The following is a 15,114-nucleotide window of genomic DNA, read 5'->3' on the forward strand; positions in this document are numbered from 1 at the left end:
TGTCTTTTCCACTAAGTCACCTTCTTTGACGAGAATTTAGTTTCTATTCAAATTTTAGTCTATAGTAGCATAACGATACCCATCTAACTATGTTGCACAAGTTTCTAGAACATAGATACAAGTGGAAGGACTTTAATTCGTAACAACTCATTTCCTTGAATAAAGGTTACTTCCCTACAAAATGCTAGTTTGGTCATAACTTAGTTAATAATTAGAAAACATATCTAGTGTCTTTTCCCCTAGGTCACCCTCTTTTATGAGACTTTATTTAATTTTTTGTCTATAGTAGTGTTTAGGACCGATGGATTGATTACAAATTAAGGAGAATTAGGGGGCATTTATACTAATTAAGTGAGGCCACCCTTTTTTCCCAACCTACCCAATTCAACCATACTGGTTATGGTCCTACCAGCTGTTGTGCATGTCTTTCAAATACCCCTAGCTGGGGAGTGCCAACCTTATCTCATTGCTAAAAGAGTGGTATTGTTGTCTGAAGAAGGGAACTTGTCCTTTCTCATCCATTTCTTAATGTTTCTATGAGTTTTTGAGCCCAAATGTCCTTGATTAGGATTTTTCATGAAACTATTATTAGTAAATCCCATAGTTAGGCAGCAGGCCATAACATGCCCTTATTTTTTTGTTATCTATGTCAAGACTAATCTCCTTGCTTAGGGAAGATTTCTTCAACTGGAGTCATTAACCTAAATGCGTCGGTGATGCAATTTCTTGGTGTTCTAAATATGTCATATGAGCTTAGCCTTCAATTATTATGCTTGTATATCACTACTAATTCTAGATCATAATTTAGAATCAAACTATACTTAGTCAATCTTTTGGCTAAGCCAAAAACTTGTTTGGGCATACCAGATTATAATATCTTGTAGATGAGCATCTTCATTTGGGGCTAATTTCTTTCGCATGTAGCCATATACCTCAACATGCAATGGTGATGTAAATGATAGATGTTCTTGGTCTCTAGCATTGATGATAAGTCATGGATCTAGATATTAAGACCTGTTACTTGAATTTCCAAGTGTTTGGTTGCTTGTGGGAACTAGCCTTAGTAGAGCAATAAGATATTGTATGGAACCTCTCCAATTGTGGAGATCATTGACCTTTTGATCTGTGTTTTAAGAATAAACTAAAGAGAGCCTAATGCATGTTTGAGGTGTTACACTTGAAACCATGTGTTTTTGTTATTTATACATTTAGCAGAAATACACACACACACACACACTATGTTTGTCTTCTTGGTTCCTTTTACATTTAACTTTCATCTTTTAAAATCATGCCATGAACGTTTTTGGTTCATGTCTTTTGTATAACTTTGGTGTTGCAATCTTAATCGACATAGTGGAATTGTTGAGTTATGAAGCCTTAAGAATAGAAGTCAGCAAGTTGAAATGTTATCTGCACTTTTAGTAAATGTCTTTCTTATAGTTTTTAACCTACTAATACGTTTCTATTAAAAGAGTCTTGTGATTTGCTTGGATTAGGAATGAAAGGACTTTACTGGCACCTCTGCTCTCTGAAAAGGCAACAATCTTGCCATTTAAAGGAATTTTACGAGGTTGTGCTATGTGCATCCCTGTGGGTACCTTATCTTTTTATTAACTTTTTGTGCAATCATTTTATTTTTCTTAGTACATGGAACTTCTCCTCAACATCATTCAAAATAATTCATTAAGTAGATTCTACATTCTCCTGAGCAAAGAACTTGTCCACTAGGTCTGATTTATTGTTCCTGACTTGTTTCCAGGATCTTTGGAAAAGCCGTTGTTGCTTGAAAGATATTGAGGGTTTCGATCATTCTGTTGTAAATGAAATAATGGGAGCTTGTGGCGACCTCCCAGATCCACATGAGGGGCCTATTCTGCCATATTCAATTTGGCAGTGTGGTAATTTTGAGGTTAGCACATTTTACTGTTCTGGATGGAATTGTTCACTTTTTGGCAGCATGTTAACTATGTAGGCATTGGGTTGTGCTACCCCTAATATAGGATGCGGATTATACATGATTTTCATCACACATTACAGGGCTTTGAGGGATGACAACTTCATGATGATGGTACATCAATTGGGTTGCTTGAGTACTTTAGATTGGAGAAGACTCATTTCTCCTTTCTGAAGGATTGTCATGGCCTGTTTCCCTCTTCACGGTTACACAATCTTTGTTGATGGATTGACTTGCTAGTGGATAGTTGATGTTGATGCTTGCTACTCTATATGACTTATATTAGTATCATGGTATTACTCCTTTCACATATTTCTGATAGTTCTAGCTCCCCAAGATATTGGATGATGATTAACTGGGAGGTTATGGCTCTTATTGACAGAACACCCTAGTAAATATTGATGGATATGCTTGTCATGGTGGCATGGCATGTTTTCAATGGTTGGAGGGTCACATCTAGCATATAAAGGGTATTGGAGGGTTTTGCTTATTGGAGGGTTTTCTTAGCATTTGCTCATATTTGATGGATCATTAGTGCCTTTTGGGATAGAGAATCCATTAGCTAATGGTTTCCCAAAGTTTTGATGATTAATTATTTCTGCTCATGTGTTGGTGTTTTTCAGTCCTTAAATGGTTTTGTGTGGCCTGGTTGCCCTAGCCTATTTGGTGACTATTAACACTTGGATGGCTTATTATGACATGGAGCATTGACATAGGTGGATCTCTTCACTTATTAGCACACATTTGGAGGCATATTCATATTTATCTGTATTTTATTGCTTGATGATGGGGCCATCCCCTCTTCCATGGAGTTACTTGGCATGTATCTATTCCTTGCACATGGATTGAGGGCTATTATTTGATATGTTGACCTCTTCCTCCTCGTACTTAGATTGAGGAAACAATTACACCTTGGAGACCTCATCATGGAGTTCTTATTTTGCAGATATTAGAGCATTTGCCTATTTTTAGCATGCATGCAAATGTTTGGGAACCTTCATTGGATATATTTGGCACATTTACAAATGCCCTTTGATGGTGCATTTTGGGTTGGAGCACCCACATGTGCCACTTGTACTTTCTTATTCCTTGTCTTCATACTATTTTGGATGACTCATGTGAGAGGATACTATTACTAATCCGATTAGTAGGGTTGTAAAAGTTCATGCAACCTTCTAGGATGGGGATATTTTCGCAAAAACTGGTAGGCCTAGTGCAAAGCCTCATTAGCCAAATCTAGACTTCTTATCAAGAAAGTGATCGACCTCTGTGGAAATTTGTAAATGGATCTATCCTATACTACCATATGTTGAGTATGTTGTCCGTGATGTCAAAGAGGGTGCAGGATATCGTCATTGATGTCCTCAACATGCTTGCATGCATGGATGAGATGATGCATTGATAAAACTGTAGCTCTAGGGTTTGGATTCCTTGGAGGATGATCATACCCCACACTTGTCTCATACTTATTTATCACATTCGTCATGATTCTTGGCATGGTATCTCTCCAGGTTGATAACCCTCGTCAAGCCCTTTCTGTTGATATATGGAGCACTTCATGGATCCTCACGTTTTGAAAGATATGCCCAGTCAAAGATGCTAACCACATCTTGTGGTCAAAGGCCCCAAAAGGAGATGTGTGGCAATTTATTATTGGCTAGTCTATGGCACGTTTCATTAAATGATTTGATGAAGGGACAAAGTTAAGTGTTGAAGTCTATGAAGGTTTTTTCATTAAAAGATTAAATTTAATTATTTGAGGATACATTCAAAATGGTCCAAAATTAGAAAAGAAATTTTGGCTCCAACCAAAATTCAAGTTTAAAATTAAATAAAAGGATTTTTGGATCCATTTTAATTTTGAATTTGAAATTTACAAACTAAAGTCGGCCTCCCTCTCCTTCATGTCGACTCCTAGAAGCCTCTCTCATTGCTATAAAAGGGGTCGATCTCATCTCAAATTGATGTATCGATTGGTGCTCATTTTCTGTGTTATTTAGACCTGGAGCAATTTCGCTTATCAAAGGATGTTCTGAAATAGTATGGGGCCAAGGTAGTTTGGAATACCTTAAGTACTGGTCCTCTGTGAGGTTTCGAATGCCTATCATATGGAGGAACTTTGAAATAATCTTGGCGTCTTAATTAATCCCGAAGGAAGTTGATATCTATTGCAAAAAGGGTTATGGTTTGGTTGCTTATTGGGCTATGGGATTCACTGTGATTTGTGTTCTTATTACATGTAATTCATATGCAATGGAAGGGGAATCCAACACAGATCTAAAGAAATTGTGCTCTGAATTTACGTGCAGTCAAGTGTAGTTGTGTAATCTTCAGCAAAAGGTGAAGTTTTTGAGTCTTTCGGGAATTTGTTTTGGTTGGTCTTGAAGGGGTTTGGAGGAGGACCTCATTGTGACTCTCATTGATCTATTCGGGCCATTATTCTTGATTTGACGCAATGAAGCAACATCCAAAAGCATTTCCGCCTTTATGAATTTAGGAGAACTTTCCCTCAAATGTATCAAAATCAATTCATTGAGGAGCTCTGAAGAATTGATGAGGAAGAAAATTTCTGTGTTGGGATTAAGGGATTCGATGGTTTCCTTTTGTGATCATCTTGCATACATTCATTGAATTTTTCCAAGATCTTTTGCAGTAGATTCGCATACAGTTGAAGAATTAATGCATGCCCAAAATCCACAAATCTGAAGGGATATCTGATACCTTTGACATTTACCTCTGCGGCCTTGCAAAATGGATACATAGGATGAGTTTTTGAGACTGTTGAAAAATGGAAAATGACAACGTACTAATCTTATTTTCCTTAACCTTAATATTTTCTTGTGAACTTATTAGCTTTCTTGTGTTCTTTTAGTTAGATCTTTCATCAATCAAATATCAAGAACATAAACTGCAACAATAGAGGACACAAATGTTCGAAATACTGACAGGGGGTGAATCAATATTTCTTGTTAGATTTGAGACTTTTGTGATCCATATTGTTCTGAGGATGAACCACATTAGTTGATTCTAAACATCGACCAAATCCTAAGAATGTGATTAATCTGAAAGACATTTATCTTCAGTATTTCTTTTCAATTGTTACTTTTACTAGTTAGATCATTTATATTTAGAACACAAAATGAACAATCATAATAAATTCTTTTATTAATTCATTTTTCACAATAAATCAAGTACAATGTATATAGGGCTCCAACCCTAGATGAAGACACCAATCTTCAATCTCCCAGGCTCCAACTTGTTGCCAAGCACCAACTTGGACTTTTGTGAGGCTTCGACCTCTAGGGCATCGACCCTATCTTCTCAAGGCACCAACCTTGCGTTTAGAGGCTCCAACCCCTGGGCCACCAACCCTTCTCTAGTACAAGCTCTGACCTGGTTTCTTGAGGACTCCGATCCTCTAGGGCTCCAACCCTATCGTCCAATGCACCAACCTAGTCTTTTCGAGGCTCCAATCTCTTGGGCTCCAACCCTTTACATCGTCAAGATATATTTGGTTATACTTCACGACTCCCAATGTCTTCTTCAACGAGCCCTGTCAATCTTCTGCAATGCCTCCTCCAAATGACTTCATCAATGACAACCTTGTCTTCTTAGAAGGTGTCAGCACTGCTCTTCATGATACCCAATCAAATATCTCCAAATCACCTCATGATGACTAATACATCATGGCCTTTCATTGTTCTCCACAAGACTTCAACGTGTCTTCAATGAACTGCACTAAGCTCTGCTTTAGTGATTGCTTCAAGGTATGTCTTCGCAAAACTTTGTGCATCATAGACTTTACTTTTGAAGTTGTTACAATCTACTTTCTGAACTGTGACTAGATCACCTTTTCTTCACTTTATTATTCCACTATTCAAGAAGGATTTCTTCACAAGTTCACTGTGCCACTGTACAAAAAAGAGTTGCCCAATCTGAAGTTGAACTCAAATAGGCATCACAGTTCAATGGTCTCCACAGTCTGAACTAGAATGGTCTCCACAATCCAAAATAGGGTAGTCACAGATCCATCATAGCATTCATACTACTACAAAGATAGCACCCTATAGTTCGGTGAAGATGGGCACCCACAATTCAACAAAACAACACCTGAAGTTTGCACCAACAAGAATAGGAGACAGTCCTAGATTGTTACAACATCACCATAGGCTGAAAGAGCTTCAACACTTACCACGGTCCGAAATCAGCTACAGCAGTGACCACAGTCCGAGCTCAGTTACAATAGTGACACACTACAGTCCGAAATCAGCTACAACAATGACACACTACAATCCGAAATCAACTACAACAGTGACCATAGTCAAAGCTTAGCTACAGGATACTGAAAGAATTTGAGTTTCTGTGTATGCTAGCAAGTCCACAGAGTTATGTCCTTACATGTAGTGTTTTTAGACCCAAATCTTAATTAAATATTTTATGTGCCTTGTATTTTTTCTTCTCTGAGCTACTGTACTTCTTTTGTAATATTGGTCGAAATGTTGGCTAAAGAATGATCTCAAAACTCTAATAAATAGAGGTTGATTTTGGGTAGCATCGGATGTGCTCTAGCTCCGAAATTTTGTTGAGGGGCTAGAACACATGAGATCTCCAAGACCAAGAAATCGTTTGGAGAAATTCCACCCAGATGAGGAGTTATTAAAATAATTAATATTTTTAAAGGGTTTCTAAGTGTAAACTTAGGAAAATAAAAAGATTAGGGTATTAATAAGAATATGGGTGAGAATCTTCTAAGTGACGAGGATCAAGTTTGTTTTAATCATAGTCATTGATTAGGGCCTTAATCTCGGTCGTTGATTCATCAACAAGAAAAGTATAAGAGGAGGCTTGAGGGTCAATTGGAGATATGCCATTTTGATCAGTCAGTTCGATTTTTCCGGAGTGTGGTTTGCTGAGAAAATCGGACAGGTGATCTGAGTTGCAGTAGAGCGGTAGGGATAGTTGGGGTTGGAGGATGCTTCCTGTACTGCTGCCCATGACTCTGCCACTGTCACTGCTACATCTGTACAACAACTCCCTCTCAAAATGATGCATCATGCTACCCATAGCACTGCCACTGTTAACGCCACTGTTAACTGCTGCACTGCAACTTAGTTACTGAGAAGTAAGTAACTAAAACTTCACCCAAAAACTGACATGCTGGTTAATATGGATGCCTCGTGATGCTGAAGCTACCTTTGCTGCTAATCTGTGCTAACCCTCTGCTGCTACTGCACTGCTGCAATTTGCTCTGTGCCTCTCGCACTGCTACAACATCCACTGCGCTGCTTCAGACTTTGGCACTCTAGCTCTGCCATTGTTGCTCCATCACACCTCGCACCAACCGACACCCATCATTTTTCTACTATCGTTAAGGGCTCCCGTAGCTGTATGTGATCCAAGAGTTTGGGCACCTCAAGGATCCTGCCCTTGTGTAGTCCTCCCGACTACAGCTCTATGTCGCCCCACCTCTTCTCCAGAGGTGCATGAGCACTCATGGCACAATCCTCGTCATCATCCTCCTTGTCAGCTTTTGCTGGAGCAGCCTTCGAGTCAGAAGCCTCTTCCTTGCCCTTCTTCCAGGGGCACTGAGTGGCGAAATGTCCTAGTTCACCACACCTGAAGCATCTGACCTTGGATATATCCTTTTTCTTCCTTTTTTGCTGTTCATGCTGTCTCGATGATGCGAGAGCTGCATCCTCCTCCTCCTTCTTGACCCGGGCTCCTTTGCTGCTACTTCCTGCCTTGGTTAGCCTCCTGATCTCTTCCTGTCGAAGAGCTGCCCACATTTCCTCCCAACTGGGGAGAGAAGCTTTGCCCAAGATACTCTGGACAAATGTCTCCTAGTCTTCGGTGACTACATTCAGGGCAGTCTTGACCATGAACTCAGGATATGGTGTAGACCCCATAGAAGTCAACTGGTCTCGAATCACTCGCAACCTGAGAAGGAAGGGATCGATCTCTTCTCCCTTCTGCATTTGGTACTGTCTCAGCTGATTCTCCAATAGCATCTTCCATTGAACAAAAGTCCCTTGGTACAGGTGGCCAGCGTTTCCCACATCTCCCTTGATGTTTCCTTCTCAGTAATGTGTGGGACCATGTGATCTTTGACCCAGTCTAGAATCATGCATTTAGCCTTTTCTTGGGCCTCCTGGTACTTTTGTAGTGGATCACTGTTGATCGGAACAACAACTACCTTCAAGGCATATTCCTTGATGTGATTCTTGTCTAGGACTGCTAGGATCCTGGCCTTTCAGATGACAAAATTGGATACTCCATCCAATCTGTCCTAATCCCTCAGTCCATTAACTGCCATCTCTGCTCAACAAATATAGGACTGGTTCTCTTCTTCCTCTCCTATTGTTAATCCAGCAAGACTTGGATCTAGATTTCTTCGACGCTAGAAATCCTTTAAGGAACAAGCTCCTCTAGACTCCCTCTGAGTCCTGATTTCCTCCACAGAAATCCTCCGGCCAAATGTCGAATCACTCCTTGCCAATCCTTCTTTGCTGCTGCAACCTGGATCTAGATTTCTTTGGCTAGAAATCTGTGAAGGCAGTGATTCCCTCTACCTCGGCTTTGTCTCCACAGAGACTGTTTTGCACCAAGAACAATAGCATCCCACTAGCTCCACTGATCAAATCTGCTCTGCTCCTCCAGCCCCGACAACTGATTGATTTGAGCCTCACATGCTCTGCACTGGCCCAGAGAGCTGATGCTGTCACTGCATGAGCTCCTCTTAGGTACTGCGTTATCCTCTATAGGCCCAAAATGCTGATGTAGGCACTGCGTGAGCCTCTACGTCACTTCTCTGGCTCTGCATCACTCCTTCAACTGCTCCTTTGCCTCTGAAATAGTGTTGTCACTCGGGACAGCTGCTTCTCTGCAACAAATTCACTGGATCTCCAGGTTGATGTCTCCAGTGTCCTATGATCTGCAATGCTCTTATACAATGTGAAAATTTCTGAATCTACACATCAGAAATCCTACTACAATCGCTGGTTTATCATTTCTTACTTGTTTTTACATTCAACAAGTTATTTAGTTGTTTAAATACTGATGAAAAACACTACTGTAGACTACACTGACATATAAATCATAAACTAAAACAAATATGAGACAAACACACAAGGGACACCGTTATTTTTAGACAAACGTCCCCGGAAAAACCCAATGCGAGAAAACCGGTGCAGCAGCTCTGAGAGTTTTCTATTATTAAGCAGTAGTTTTGAATACAACTCTGGATGCCCTCTCGACTATCCTGTTACAGAGATAAAATATACTGGCAGAAACCTAAGTGAGATTACCTCACTTCACTCTACAAAATCTCTCTGATTCAGAAATTGGACTGACTATCCCTGACTAAAAATGCATTTCCCCTTCGTAGTAGCTACGTGGGCCTGTGTGGAGCACTCTGAGACACTGCGTCAGCTTTGCGCTGCCTCCTTTGTCTCCTGGAGCTTTGACGTCAGCCTTCTCGGCTTATCCTGTTGCTCCCTGGCTGAATTCAAACTTCTACAGGAGGGCAGGTCTTCCCCTGCGTTGGCACTGCGTCAAGCAATGCATGGGCCCTTCTGACCTAGTGTCAACCTCCCTTGGTCTGCGTTGCCTCCTCTGGCTTATCTTTGCCTCTCTCTGCTGTGTATTTGGGGTCCCGAAGAAGATCCTCCAACTCCAACTATCCCTACTCCTCTGCTGCAACTCAGATCACCTGTTCGATTTTCTCAGCAAAGCACGCCTCGGAAAAAATTGAACTCACTGATTAAAATGGTGTATCTCCAATTGACCCTCAAACCTCGTCTTATACTTTTCCTGTTGATGAATCAACGACCGGGATTAAGTCCCTAATCAACGGCTAAGATTAAAACAAGATTGATGCTCGTCACTTAGAAGTTTCTCAGCCATATTCTTATTAATACCCATTAATATTTTTATTTTCCTAAGTTTAGACTTAGGAACCCATTAAAAATATTAATTATTTTAGTAACTCGTCATCCGGGTGAAACTTCTCCAAACGATTTCTGGGTCTTGGAGATCTCATATGTTCTAGCCCCTCCACAAAATTTTGGAGCTAGAGCACATCCGATGCTACCCAAAATCATCATATTTTCCATCGCGGCCAATGCCATATTAACATCAATGACAACCTTGATTAACAACAAATATTTGGCTCTTAGCCATGGAAAAAACCCCTCTAAGGGGAAAACCCGGAAACTCTTCTCTTCTTAGAATCTGCTTCAAGTGAGATACAAAGACCCAAACCCTAGACCAATCTTTCTCCTAGTACGAAGTCGACCCTTCCTCAAGTCATTCTTTGTTTCTGCACCAAACAACTTCAATACTGCAACTTTGACTTGCCAGTTTCAATGCTGCAACTCGTCCTACAACTTTAACCTTGCAATTTTGTCCTTGCAGCTTCTATAGAAACCCTAATCTAGCCTCCTTTTGAGACTCTCCTAGAGCAGGACAACTCTCCCAAGGTCAACAAGGTCTATATAGGGTTTTCTCCCTTCCGGCTACAAGATTCTGCACTTTGTCCTACTGCACCTCGGACTTGCAACTTCGGCCTTCTTCTGCAACAGTGTGAGAGGCACGAAGAGTGTTGCAATGGTGCAGGATGGCACAAAGAGTTTTGCAGCGGTGCTAGATGCAGGGAGTTGTTGCAGCAGCGCAAAGTTTAGTAGAGGGAGCACTTGTTAGCGAGAGAGAGAGCTTTAGCCTCAGGAGTTTTTCTAGCCTGACAGGGATGTCAGAGGTTGGGTGGATCAGTTACTTTCTTCTCAGTAATTGAGTTGTAGTGCAATAGCAGTTGGTAGTAACACGATGTAGCATGATGAGAGGGGGATGCAATGCAGATGCAGTGTTGGGAGGATGGACCAGCAATAGCACAGATGCAGAGGGAGCTGCCATATGGATGCAGTAGTGGCAGTGGCAGGGCCATGGGCAGCAGTACAAGATGCAGTAGTGTAGAGGATGTTGGGCAGGGAGGCCTAGCGTCAACATAGGTACTGGTGCAGATAATGAGAGTGATGCTCAGTGTGGAGTATTACTAGAGCACAGTCCTCGCTAAGAGGGAGTGTTGATTTGAGGTAGCATCAGATGTGCTATAGCCATGAAAATTAGTGGAGAGGCTAAAGCACATGAGATCTCCATGACCCAGAAATAGTTTGGGCAAATTCTAACCGGTTTGGGAGATATTAAAATAATTAATATTTTTAATGGAGTTCTTAAGTCTAAACTTAGGAAAAGTAAAATATTAATGAGTATTAATATAAAACTGGGTCAGAAGGTTCCAAAAGTCGTGGATCAAGCCAAATCTAATCTTAGTCGTTGAAGGACCAACAAGAAAAGTATAAGAGGAGGCTTGACAGTCAGTTGGAGAACACAACAGAGTAATCAGTCATTCGATTTACTAAAGCGGGGTTTGCTAGTAAAGTCGAATCAATGATCAACAGCGAGGGGCAGTGAGTACTGGACAGAGAGGCAGAGATAGTACTGAGAGACCAGCGCAGAGGTAGAGAGGCAGACACAAAAGCCAGAGCAGGTCACGCAGAGCCCATCAGAGACCTGAGGGCCTGCGTCATCCATGCAGAGGGCAGCAAGAGTGATGCAGAGGGTCCTAGAGGCTGCGTATTGCCTCGAGGGCTGACACAGAGGGTTCTGAGGTTGAAACAGTGGCCAGAAGGTCCAATGCAGTGCTTCAAAGTTGTTGGAGAGGGTTTCGTGGGACAGATTTGAAGAATACCTGTTTCCGAATAGAGAGGTATTATTTCCAGTTGTTTTTCTATCTCGGGTGAGGCAGTTTGGCACCCAATTGTACTGAAGGAAATACTACATAATAATAAACCCTCAGAATTGTTGCATCGATTTTCCTGCATTGGGTTTTTCTGGGGACGAGTTGTCCAAAAATAATGGTGTCACTTGTGTGTTTGTTTTCTTTCAGCTGTTGATGTGTAGATGTTAAGACTGTATTGTGTTTATTTTGTTATTTATATGTTTTAAATAACTTGTTCAAAATTAACAAGTAGAAGAAATAAAGTAGAAGAATACAGATTAAATTTCTAACGGATAGACTTAGAAATTTCAACATCAAGTACATTATTTAAGACCGAACATAATTACTTTTTCCAACACCAATATGGATTGTGCCCACAACTCATTAAAGGGGGTTGAATCCTTCATGGAGTAGATGCTTGGGTCAAAGTTGCTCCATTCTGGTGGCAATGCATTTAGTACATAGATGGTTACTTCAGAATCAGTGATAGGTTCCCCAAGTCCTTGTAGATGGTCTCTTAGTTGAGAGACTCTCATGAGAAAGGACGCCACATCCTCATCTTTTAATTTCTTCATTCTATACAACTTGTTCCTGAATCCTCAACGACATCGTTTCTCATGTAGTACTTACCGAATACAAATTCACTAGCTTGTCATACATGGCCTTGGAAGTCTTCAAATTTGCAACAAATGGAACAAGAGAATACTTAATTGATTCAACTATGATCCTTTGAGCCCTTACTTCCCCTTTCTTGTACTTTGCTAGTTCTTGTGTATTGTCCATGCTTGGTTTAGTGATTTCCCAGTAACATATTCCATTATCTCTTGTTCTGTGAGTATCAAGTCAATTCTTTTCTTCCATGCTAGATAGTTTGATGCTTCAATGAGCTTATTGGTCTCCTTGTAGAAAGAACCCATATGACTTGAAGATTCAGGCACGACGTAGTAATATGTTACTTGAGATCAAGATTCTCGTTGATGATGCCTTCAACCTTCTTTGAAGAATCTTCAACAATGTCTTTGAAAGATGTTTCCTGGGATTCTTGTTCAAGATCCTTGATGCCTTCTTAAAAAAAAAAATCCCTTCTAGATAGGTCATCTTTCAAAGAGAGATCAACACTCTTCTTGAAGTCTTCCTTTCAGATCTCCCTTTGACGTGATCTTGATGTAGACTAGATCTACTTCAATGTAGAAACCCTACTTTTAGGTTTTCTACCTGTTAGGATATTCCGACACATAGGAAATAGTTAAGTATAACTTGGTCTAGTATAGAGTTAGGTAAAGTGTGTTTCTTTACTATGTACATTTTGTAACTTACAATCTGACGGTCACGATATGTAGTGATCCGACGGTTCATTCTCTCCTCGGTATTACCGACACTTGATCCGTGGCTTAACACCCGATTGGTCCATGATCTCTATTTAAAGAGCATGGAGGGTCATTTGTAGGTTAACTGTTCATGAGAGAAGCTTATGTAAAATTTCGTTCTTTTATTAATAAATTGCCTGAAGTGGCCGCGTTGGCTCAGGCCGTGGACTGTTTCCCTCTTTGAGGGTTTTAACCACATCAAAATACTGGTGTATTGATCTGTGATCTGTGTGTGAGCGGTGTCCTTTGGTGTTCTGTCTGAGGAACTTACCCTGTAAATTCCTACATGGTATCGGAGCTATTTGAGGGCCGCGTCCGTTGGCGATCCAAATCTGAAGCCGGTAGAACTGCATCCAACTGCCGTCTCCTAGGTCTACTGTTTCTGACTACGTTCGGGCCGAGAGGACTGCTCTATTGTGTTGGGAGCATCTGTTCCAGTGAGGAACCCCTTTCGTTTCATACGAAAAGGTTTCCAGTAGCCCTAGCTATGTCATTTTTAAGATCTGGAGGTATACAGTGTTTATTTGCAGTTTACAATTATTTTCTCTCTGTTTATTTCGGTTTCGGTTTATTTAACTTTTTTTTATTACCGGATCTATACCTTTCATTTCTGCGTATGCTCTTTGCCCCGCGACTCTGTGCGATCTGGGCAAATCAGAAACAGAAAGGAAGGATTTTTTCTCATGCGTATGCTCTTTTCCGCTGTGCCTTAGTGTGATCTCGGAAAATCAGAAACATTGAGGAAAATATTTAGTTTCCGGCTAAAGCTAACTTCGAGCCGCAAGGTTCGTTTTTTTTGTATGTCCGTGTTGGGTTTTTTGTTTTTTGTTTTGTAGGGAAAAAGAGCTTTCTCAAAGCAAGCACGCAACCCAAAGCTTCAACCCCCCCCCCCCCCCCTCTCTCTCTCTCAAACTTTTAGTATAGCTCACTTGGTCCAAAGCTAATTTATGAGAGTAGAGGTCTTGAGTTCAAGTCTCCTTTTTGTGGGGGCGGATTTTTCATTTCCGCACATTCCCGCACATTCTCGCACTTCGTCGGCATCTTCATCAAATTTTCTTCAAAAAGCCATAACTTCTTCATCTGGAAGCCGTTTTCAGAACCGTTTTTTTTTAAACAACCTAATTTTTTGAGATCTTTCCATTGGAACACTTAGTTTCAACATCTATAGCTTCAGTTTCTGTTAAAATGGAAAGTCCATGCCAAGTTATTCTTAACAACACCAACTACTTCCAATGGTGGTCCTACATTGTGGATTTACTTAGAAGTAAAGGTCTCTACAGAATAGCCTCAGGCCAAGAAACCAAACCGAAAGATGAAGATAAGGCAGCTAAATGGGAAAATAGGCAAGATCAAGCACGTGGGTTGATAGGGATGTCTATTTCTCTAGATCTTAGATTCCATATTGCAGAACTTGATACTCCTAATGAAGCATTGAAACAGATTACTAAAATTTTTGGAATCAAAAATGAGCTTAGAGCCCATCAACTTGAAAATGAGTTGCTTACATTGGACCCCAATAATTTTTCTTGCATTGAAGATTTTTTGTCCAAGTTCAATACCCTTAGACTTCTCTTGGAAGGTGTTAAGGTCAAGAAAGAAGATAGTAACCTTATCTATTCCATTCTTACTAAGTTGGGACCAGCCTACTCTGTGTTTGTTTCCATCTTCCATTCTACAAGAGAAGCCTTCATTTCTCAAGGACAAGACTAAAAGTCCCCTTCCTTTGATTCTTTTTGTGATTCTTTAATAAGAGAACAAGAAAAACTCTTACACCTTGGTCTTCTTAATCTTGGAAACTCTTCTAAGAAAGCGTTAGCTGCCCAACAGCAACCAAATCCAAAGAATCCTAAGAAGTTGTATCCTAAAAGGAATGGTCCTAAACCAAACAAGGGTCCTAAGCAATTTCAGCCTCAAAATGAAAAATCATTTCAACAAAATGATAAGACAAATAAAAACAAAGGGAAGAACACTGATAGACATTGCAACTTTTGTAATCGAGATGGCCACTTAGAATCCAAATG

General features: G+C 40.5%; 1 protein-coding gene across 1 annotated transcript in view; it reads left to right on the forward strand.

The window, feature by feature from the left end:
- PRMT7 (protein arginine methyltransferase 7) overlaps positions 1-15,114 on the forward strand; it is a 467,255-nt gene that overhangs the window by 280,110 nt on the left and 172,031 nt on the right. The window contains exons 10-11 of the mRNA XM_089446420.1: positions 1,497-1,590; positions 1,760-1,909. Of these exons, the coding sequence (XP_089302546.1) occupies positions 1,497-1,590; positions 1,760-1,909 (244 nt within the window). The remainder of the gene's footprint in view (positions 1-1,496; positions 1,591-1,759; positions 1,910-15,114) is intronic.

This window comes from Pinus tabuliformis, chromosome X (genome assembly GCF_031772625.1).
Source record: "Pinus tabuliformis cultivar Carrire ecotype Pingquan chromosome X, CPIR1, whole genome shotgun sequence".
NCBI classification, from domain to species: domain Eukaryota; kingdom Viridiplantae; phylum Streptophyta; class Pinopsida; order Pinales; family Pinaceae; genus Pinus; species Pinus tabuliformis.